The sequence below is a fragment of the Salmo salar genome, chromosome ssa11 (assembly GCF_905237065.1).
Source record: "Salmo salar chromosome ssa11, Ssal_v3.1, whole genome shotgun sequence".
In the NCBI taxonomy this organism is placed as follows: Eukaryota; Metazoa; Chordata; class Actinopteri; order Salmoniformes; family Salmonidae; genus Salmo; species Salmo salar.
Genome location: NC_059452.1, coordinates 38,164,989 through 38,175,056, shown reverse-complemented (window position 1 = coordinate 38,175,056; position 10,068 = coordinate 38,164,989). Strand labels below are relative to the sequence as shown.

The following is a 10,068-nucleotide window of genomic DNA, read 5'->3' as shown; positions in this document are numbered from 1 at the left end:
CAAAAACTAAATGGTTACATTGTATCATAATTACATTATCAAACACGAATAAACACTACATCGTTTGGCCGTATGTTGTAAATGTAGAGGTTAGGCTAGCTAAGCATTTTGTATGAAACAATATGAGAAAAAGTCCAGTCCAACTGAATTACCACTACGGTCGCTTTAACATGATGACCCGGAAGTGCATTATGTTTGCCGGTAGTAAAACGTTTTCTTTTCCGGTGGCCTCAGCGGTAGTGCGAGCGTGGATTTGATCTAGGCTCACTAAAATAATTATAAAATGAGTGTCCCAGCATTTATCGACATAACCGAAGAGGACCAGGTACGAATGAAGTGTTTTAGTAATAGTTAAAAAAAAAAAAAGAATGAGCACACTCATGTCGATATGTAACGTTACGACAAAGGGTGACATGCCAGATAACATTAGCATGCTAATGTTAGCCATATAATGATTCAAAGACTAGTACACTATCTAGTTAGCTTAGCTGTTTGTTAGCTAGCATGCTAACTTTACAGCTGGTTCCATTTTCATCCCCAGTTAAATGGATCTAGATGTTCTCTTTGTAAACTGTAGCTATATCCCCGTGATTTGTGTTTACTTAATGCAACGTATTGCCAGCTGATGCATTTGTTTTACACGTAACTAGGAATGTACGTTACGTAACTAGCTAACAGGTAGTTGCAGTCTACAACATCAACAATTTGTATCAACGTTTGCACCCAATGTAGCTAGCTAACTGGTTAGAATAGTTGACTAGCTTTGGATGAAGACACAAGCTAGTTGTAATGTATAGATTAACTGCCAGCTGTAAGGCTTAGAGAAGGAAAATACTTCATTGTGCAGCCTTAATCAAATGTACAATTTAAATATCTCTAATGACAGCTGTTAAGTACTAAGTGTCATCGCTGTGTCTGTAGTTTGTTTAATCTGGGGTGTATTCATTAGTCTGATTCCGTTGAAAAACGTTTTATAACGGAAAACATTTACTGTTTACTCAAGGAACCAAAAATACAGAAATGGGAAAGTACTCAATAGAAGCTGTAGTTTTTGTTGCAGAAAGTTTTATGTTTGGTTTCACAGACAAAATGTTTTGCAACGGAATCCGACTAATAAATACACCCCTGTTCTTTTATAATGTGTTGTTGTTGACAGGCCTCAGAGCTCAGGGCCTACATCAAAGCCAAAGGAGCAGAGATCTCAGAGGAAAACTCAGAAGGCGGTCTCCATGTGGACCTGGCTCAAATCATCGAGGCCTGTGACGTCTGCCTCAAGGACGACGATAAAGGTGAGTGACACCAGGGAAACGCTAACCTATAGCCAGTGGCACTTCCAAAGGACAGCTCACATTGGTGACGTATCCATGTAGAGAAGGTAAACATGCCCAAGGCATCTACAGATACACATGAACTGTAAATTGTCCTCTCCCACTCTTGTCTTTGTCTGTCAACCCCCTCCCCTTCCTTGTCTTGTTCCCTTAATTCATCTGCTGTTTCTACCTCTGCTGTTTTTCTTTCCATCTCCCTACCCATCCTGTCCTTTTGTTTTCTCCTGGACCCCCACTTATGTTTGTTTTTCTGTTTCCTCCTAAAAGAGGCTTGTATGAATGATTCTTGAATCATGATGAAGGGTGTCATTGTGATTGATAGTTGTCTCTCTCTCTCTCTGTAGAAGTGGAGAGTGTGATGAACAGCATAGTGTCACTGCTACTCATCCTGGAGGCGGAGAAACAGGAGACCCTGATCGAGAGTCTGTGTGAGAAGCTGGTCAAGTCCCGAGAGGGAGAGAGGCCTTCCCTCAGGATGCAGCTGTAAGTCCACACATTCATCTATCTCTGTTCTCTACTAGTCTTCCCTGACCGGTGAAGTATGCAGCCACCCATTCTAGATACCTGGATAACTAGGACATAGTTAATGAAGTCAGCGACCAAAGATTTGGGTTTTTTTATGCACTATGGAAGAAGTGCGACCCTTGTAAACACTAACCGTAAGCCATGTCTTAATGGTCAAGTTAACGTGTATGGTTTTGGTTGTGTAGGCTGAGTAACCTGTTCCATGGTATGGATGAGACGGCCCCAGTGAGGTACACAGTCTACTGCAGCCTCATCAAGGTAGCAACCACCTGCAACGCCATCGCTTTCATCCCCACGGACCTCGACCAGGTACGCTCACCGTGCACACTCGCCATACACTGTCACTCTCACCGTGGACCTCGCCATACACTGTCATACTCACCGTGCACACTCACCATACACGGTCACTCTCACCGTGCACACTCGCCATATACTGTCACTCTCACCGATGTGCTAATCTAATTTGCTCAGACCACACTTTACCAGTCACATGTAAGGGCTCTGTGCAGGAACAAGACATTGTAGAGGAAGGATGATTGACGTTTTCATGGCTCTGCTTGTGTGTTTGTGGTTCAGGTGCGTAAGTGGATCACAGACTGGAACCTGAACACAGAGAAGAAACACACACTGCTAAGGCTGGTGTACGAGGCCCTGGTCGAATGTAAGAAGAGGTAACTAACTACACACAGTCTGGAGCCTGGTGGTGTCATCGGCACAGTCTGGAGCCTGGTGGTGTCATCGGCACAGTCTGGTGCTTGGTGGTGTCATCGACACAGTCTGGTGCCTGGTGGTGTCATCGACACAGTCTGGTGCCTGGTGGTGTCATCGACACAGTCCGGTGCCTGGTGGTGTCATCGACACAGTCTGGTGCCTGGTGGTGTCATCGACACAGTCTGGTGCTTGGTGGTGTCATCGACACAGTCTGGTGCCTGGTGGTGTCATCGACACAGTCTGGTGCCTGGTGGTGTCATCGACACAGTCTGGTGCCTGGTGGTGTCATCGACACAGTCTGGTGCCTGGTGGTGTCATCGACACAGTCTGGTGCCTGGTGGTGTCATCGACACAGTCTGGTGCCTGGTGGTGTCATCGGCACAGTCTGGTGCTTGGTGGTGTCATCGGCACAGTCTGGAGCCTGGTGGTGTCATCGGCACAGTCTGGAGCCTGGTGGTGTCATCGGCACAGTCTGGAGCCTGGTGGTGTCATCGGCACAGTCTGGAGCCTGGTGGTGTCATCGGCACAGTCTGGAGCCTGGTGGTGTCATCGGCACAGTCTGGAGCCTGGTGGTGTCATCGGCACAGTCAGGAGCCTGGTGGTGTCATCGGCACAGTCTGGAGCCTGGTGGTGTCATCGGCACAGTCTGGAGCCTGGTGGTGTCATCGGCACAGTCTGGAGCCTGGTGGTGTCATCGGCACAGTCTGGAGCCTGGTGGTGTCATCGGCACAGTCTGGTGCCTGGTGGTGTCATCGACACAGTCTGGTGCTTGGTGGTGTCATCGACACAGTCTGGTGCCTGGTGGTGTCATCGACACATTCACTCTGTTATGATTGTTTTCCATATTTTTCTAAAAGTCATTTGTCAGTACAATGGGATATGTGTTGTTTATCTGCAATGTTTGTATTTTTATTGAGCTGGCCCTTGTCACTGGGTGTGTGTGTTCCTCTGCAGCGAGGCTGCAGCTAAGGTGATGGTGGAGCTGCTGGGGAGTTACACAGAGGACAACGCCTCACAAGCACGCGTTGATGCCCACAGGTACACACATACACACCTCTATCCTCCTGTTATTGTTATCCTACCATCATAACTACAAGATCTGATACATGACTGGCTGTCTGTGCTGTCACTCACCCCTCTGTGGTTCCTCCCTCCAGATGCATTGTACGAGCCCTGAAAGACCCCAACACCTTCCTGTTGGACCACCTCCTGGCCCTGAAACCTGTCCGCTTCCTAGAGGGAGAACTCCTCCACGATGTGAGTACTGAAGCCCAGCTCAGGGAACAGCTCATCCTACTGTTAACAAGGCTGTGACATTTGAACACTGTTGTTGGCGCCACAGCAGAGGATTTAATAGGTTCATATTAATCCATTCATAACAATGATGCTACATTATTACCTGGTTGTTTTAACAGTGACTACATTGCCTTACACTTCTCTCTCTCTCTCTCCTTCGTTCACAGCTCCTAACCATTTTTGTGAGTGCAAAGCTAGCTGCCTACGTGAAGTTTTACCAGAGCAACAAAGACTTTATCGATTCCCTCGGTGAGTGATCAAGACTCAATGGGGCTACCTGGCGGCTAGTGACCTGACTGCAGAGATCAAATCCCCCCGGGGGGGACACACCCTGCCTAGCCTAAACTGCTGACCTCTGTGGATACAGGGTTGGAATGTGTGTGTGTCAGCAGTGTCTCTGTCCACACACACACACACACTGCTGAGAACGTAGTGGTCCAATTAACATGGTTGGTCCTCCCACATAAGTCAGGTGGTATTGGCTCTCACTGCAGACATGGTGGTGTTTGTGTTAATATGCCTGGTCACTGTAGTTCCACACTGCTGGGCACAGAGGCAATTAGCCAAGGGACCCTCCCTGAGTCAAGTGGAATTGAGTGTGTTGTGTGTTCATCACAGAATGATTACCTCTTGGAGTTTCCCGTCAAGGTCTCCCTGAGAGTTTGATCCTTAGTCAGTTACATTCTTAATCACCCAGCCAACTGGCAATTAATGTGCATTAAGTAATTCTAGTTAATGATCTCATGATTAATGTTACCTAAGAGTTGGTGACCTGTCATTGATTGATATCTATTTCATTGTCATGTCTTGTTAGTCCTGTCCCCAGGTGTCAACCATGTTAGTCCTGTCCCCAGGTGTCAACCATGATGTTAGTCCTGTCCCCAGGTGTCAACCGATGTTAGTCCTGTCCCCAGGTGTCAACCATGATGTTAGTCCTGTCCCCAGGTGTCAACCATGTTAGTCCTGTCCCCAGGTGTCAACCATGTTAGTCCTGTCCCCAGGTGTCAACCATGATGTTAGTCCTGTCCCCAGGTGTCAACCATGATGTTAGTCCTGTCCCCAGGTGTCAACCATGTTAGTCCTGTCCCCAGGTGTCAACCATGATGTTAGTCCTGTCCCCAGGTGTCAACCATGATGTTAGTCCTGTCCCCAGGTGTCAACCATGATGTTAGTCCTGTCCCCAGGTGTCAACCATGATGTTAGTCCTGTCCCCAGGTGTCAACCATGTTAGTCCTGTCCCCAGGTGTCAACCATGATGTTAGTCCTGTCCCCAGGTGTCAACCATGTTAGTCCTGTCCCCGGGTGTCAACCATGTTAGTCCTGTCCCCAGGTGTCAACCATGTTAGTCCTGTCCCCAGGTGTCAACCATGATGTTAGTCCTGTCCCCAGGTGTCAACCATGTTAGTCCTGTCCCCGGGTGTCAACCATGTTAGTCCTGTCCCCGGGTGTCAACCATGTTAGTCCTGTCCCCGGGTGTCAACCATGTTAGTCCTGTCCCCGGGTGTCAACCATGTTAGTCCTGTCCCCGGGTGTCAACCATGTTAGTCCTGTCCCCGGGTGTGAACCATGATGTTAGTCCTGTCCCCGGGTGTCAACCATGATGTTAGTCCTGTCCCCGGGTGTCAACCATGATGTTAGTCCTGTCCCCGGGTGTCAACCATGTTAGTCCTGTCCCCGGGTGTCAACCATGATGTTAGTCCTGTCCCCGGGTGTCAACCATGATGTTAGTCCTGTCCCCGGGTGTCAACCATGATGTTAGTCCTGTCCCCGGGTGTCAACCATGATGTTAGTCCTGTCCCCGGGTGTCAACCATGATGTTAGTCCTGTCCCCGGGTGTCAACCATGATGTTAGTCCTGTCCCCGGGTGTCAACCATGATGTTAGTCCTGTCCCCGGGTGTCAACCATGATGTTAGTCCTGTCCCCGGGTGTCAACCATGATGTTAGTCCTGTCCCCGGGTGTCAACCATGATGTTAGTCCTGTCCCCGGGTGTCAACCATGATGTTAGTCCTGTCCCCGGGTGTCAACCATGATGTTAGTCCTGTCCCCGGGTGTCAACCATGATGTTAGTCCTGTGTTCTATTGACTGTCTTCCTGTCCCCAGGTCTCAACCATGATGTTAGTCCTGTGTTCTATTGACTGTCTTCCTGTCCCCAGGTCTCAACCATGAGCAGAACATGGCTAAGATGCGTCTGCTGACGTTCATGGGCATGGCGGTGGAGTTTAAAGAGATCTCCTTTGACACCATGCAGCAGGAGCTGCAGTTAGAAGAAGACCAAGTAGAAGCCTTCGTCATCGACGGTACCAACACCACCTCAAATCCAATCTGACCCACACACACTCTCTCTAATAATACTATACTCCCCTCTGACAACGCTGGAATTCCCCCTCAATGCAACAGTCCACCTAACATCTATAAACACAAAAAGTTCAAACAGTAAAAACAGGATGTTGTCTGTAGATGTATTTTTTTGACAAATTGAGGAACCAAACTGTCACAGGAGCAGACATGTAGGAGTTGGTATCCTTATTGTTACTGTGACGTTGGTCGCCCTCTCAGAAGTCTGTAATGTGTTTGAGGGTTGCCTTGACACACGGATACTTCCTCTTGTCTGCCGCCCACCTCTCAATGTCTTCCTGTCTCTTTTGTCTAGCCGTTCGGACTAAGATGGTGTACTGCAAGATTGACCAGACACAGCGAAAGGTTATCGTGAGGTAAGCCAAAATAATATATATATATATTTTTAAACGTGGCATTCTAATCAAGTGTATTCTGCGATGTTAGCGGCTGCGTTTGGCAGGCTAAAGCTGTGTCGTATTTATTAAGGCGCAATGTAGTGAAACATTTTGCAACAGAAAACGGAAACTGGCCCTCCCCCTTTTCAGTCCTTTTTCTTCCGTTTGGTACCTAATGAATATGACCTGTAATAGACTCTTTACTGTGTAGCAATCAGCTCAAGGTTTCTGACAACTGTTCTTCAGAGCTCCCCACTATAAAACCATAGAGTTGGTCTTTGTTCTTGTGTTGCTGTACAGAAATACTGTTATTCACCGTTGGAGGCTTTTTGTTGCCAGTTGAGTATAAATGCTATTGTTGATGGGTTTCCGCAAAGGAAATCTAGACATCTATTTTTATTCTGTGCTACAAAGCAGGTTCCGTTTGACTCTGATCTGATTGGTGCTTACGGTTGTGGTATGTTCTATGCAGACCTATTAATCATAGGGTTTGGTTGTGTGTATGACGAGGAAAATGTCTTCCCTCTAGGTACTTCAGACGTATTAGGCACTACTTTGTCAGAGGGAGACTCAAAGCTCTGAGATTTCCAATGATACCTTTCAGGGTTGCCAGGTATGGCATTATGCTCCCCTTTCCCTAACCATATGTCTCCATCTCTGCCCCCATCAGCCACAGCACACACCGCACCTTCGGCAAGCAGCAGTGGCAGCAGCTCTACGACAGTCTCAGCTCCTGGAAGGGCAATTTGGCAACTGTGAAGACCAGCCTCCAGACCCTGTCCCCCTCCGCCTAAGATCTCTCTCTACAAAACCCCCTTTCCTTTGTCAAACTCCCTTGGTTGAATCTTCTGTCACCATTTTTATATTCACCCAATAAAAGACTAATTGAGATCTTCCATGGTTGTTTTGCTTGTCTTAATAGCAGATGTAAATCATGTCTAGCTGTTTACAGGGGTAAGTGATAGCGCAGAAGTTTCAGCATTACATGCTAACATCAGCAGTGACCGTGTTCTCCAGAGAAGCTGCTGTCTGTAGTGTAAATGGTAGCTCTTCACCTGGTGACCCGGAGCATCTGGCTCTAGTTAGACCCAGAGTGGCAATGTGAGATGGTGGGGTGACGGGGCCTGTTACTGAGGGTGACAAATGGGTCAGCTGATTAAGAACTTTATAGACCCTACTCTTATCAATGCTATCAACCTGACTCCTCAGCTGAGGTCAGAGCAGTGTTCATTTCAGTGCTAGCTTTTTAGACTTTGGATGAGGTGTTGAGAAACTGATCCAGTGTCAGTTTGATGTTGTTACACAGGTTAGGAATACTGTGTCCTATCTCAATGGTCTCCCACCTCTAATACAAAGCAGTTAAATGATTTCACTCAAGATGAAACATTTACTGTAATATTTATGGTATGACTGGTCTTTATCTGTGCCACTTCCACAGAAGACTAGCGACTGGCGTTGATCACATTCTGTGCACTAGCCTGGTCCATCTTATTTCATGCAAAACGTCAACAGGAAAGGTTAAAACACTTCAACAGCCCTGGACACTGTTGGACAATTCTGAATGATAAAAGAGAAAATGTCCACCAAATACACTAATGAGCTGATCAGAATGGAATTCCACTCCCTCCTAATACTGTAAGAGGACAAATGATTGGCTGTTACACTGGTGTGTTAAAATCTCATCTCTAGCAGCATTCCAGAGCATTAGGTTCTGAACTGTGCTGATGTATGTGTTGGATCAGGCATTTAGATATAAAAGGGTTCTCTCAAAGTTCTCTCCCTCAGGGACTGATGAAATGTAGTTGATGAAGCACAGAAGTATTGTCAAATCAACTTATTGCTAAAACACCACTGCTGCCATACTTTTGACAACAAATTGCACGATAACGTGCCTTTACATTGTAATGGAGTTTTTCCCAAAATATTTTGCATCACTGCACATTTCATTAAGACATTAGAAATACAACGGTTATTTGTCAGTCAAAACAAAGTTTACTTTGAAGAGAGCATGAGGAAGGGTGCAACACCATTGTTTGCCAGTCTACTGGGTAGAGCCAAAACCAAACGGCAACCTGTGTTAATGGTGATGTCACAGCTCTGGCCCAGCAGCGTCTGCAGAAGCTCAAGGCTCACTCCTATCCCAGAGTCCTCTGGGAGAAGCATCCCCTGGTCTTATCAGAGGGAGTAAATCACACCACTCCTCATCATGGTCACCACCAGCAAGGTGGGGTACAGAGAAAGCAGGTTTAGACTAATGTAGTGAGACAGAGTTAGGTTTACTGAACACTGTGGAAGTCCCCATTAACCTGCCCCACATCTCTCTCTGTATGAGTCGGTCTCCATCTGTCTCTCTATCTATCCTGCTCTACCCCCATATCCTTCTCTTTTTCTCCCTCTCTCTGCTTTAAGTGTGTATGTACTGACATGTATATGTAACTGATAGATGAACACACACACACACTACATGTAAATGTTTTAAAGGTATGTAACTTGCAAAGCCTTTTGTCTGTAATGTATTTGTCATTATATGTGGAACCCCAGTAAGACTAGCTGTTACTGATGAGGATCCTAATCAAATAAAACAAATCTCAAATCTTTCTCCCTCTCTGTTTTCCTTTCTCTCTCTGTTCCCCTCTCTCTTTCTCTCCCTCTATCTCAGTTCCCCTCTCTCTTTCTCTCTATCTCAGTTCCCCTCTCTCTTTCTATCCCTCTCTCTCCCAATCTCTGTTCCCCTCTCTCTTTCTCTCTCTCTATCTCAGTTCCCCTCTCTCTTTCTCTCTATCTCAGTTCCCCTCTCTCTTTCTATCCCTCTCTCTCCCAATCTCTGTTTCCCTTTCTCTCTCTCTCTCTCTCTCTCTCTCTCTCTCTCTCTCTCTCTCTGTTCCCCTCTCTCTTTCTCTCCCTCTATCTCAGTTCCCCTCTCTCTTTCTCTCCCTCTCTCTCCCAATCTCTGTTTCCCTCTCTTTCTCTCCCTCTCTCTCCCAATCTCTGTTTCCCTTTCTCTCTCTCTCTCTCTCAGTTCCCCTCTTTCTCTCCATCTATCTCTCCCAATCTCTGTTTCCCTTTCTCTCCCTCTCTTCCTTGAACTCTGTTTCTCTATCTTCTCTCACATTGTTTTTCTCTCGTCCTTTCTCCCCTCTCACTCTCTCTAATTTGTCTCTCAGGCCCTGTTACTGCTTCATGGATGGTGTGTCATGTGAGATCTCCCAGCTGTAACTTTCACGTCATTCTCCAGTTGGTTTATCTGCTCTCATGACCCGTCTTATCACGTTTGGAAGCTGGTAGTTCCACGCAGTTCAGTGCTGAAAAGCAAATGAGCTGATACTCCTATGGTAACCTGGCTACTCACCATAAAACAGTTTGAAGGTGAATTTGATCTCTCGTGTGTTATGTGAAAAGCGTGTACTCCACTAAATATGAACAATATGCATATGGACAGCAGTGACTTTTAGAATGCTAAACAGTTCATTATG

The 10,068-nt window shown here is 46.6% G+C and overlaps 1 protein-coding gene across 1 annotated transcript; it reads left to right on the top strand.

Moving 5' to 3' along the window:
- Nucleotides 1–236: 236 nt before the first annotated feature.
- Nucleotides 237–7,491, top strand: eif3m (eukaryotic translation initiation factor 3, subunit M). Its single transcript, NM_001139700.1, is given in 11 exon segments — nt 237–325; nt 1,157–1,289; nt 1,673–1,811; nt 2,039–2,162; nt 2,430–2,524; nt 3,519–3,602; nt 3,722–3,821; nt 4,028–4,109; nt 6,017–6,160; nt 6,514–6,574; nt 7,266–7,491. Coding segments are annotated over 11 exon segments (1,128 nt in total). The 5' UTR covers nt 237–283; the 3' UTR covers nt 7,390–7,491.
- Nucleotides 7,492–10,068: the final 2,577 nt, after the last annotated feature.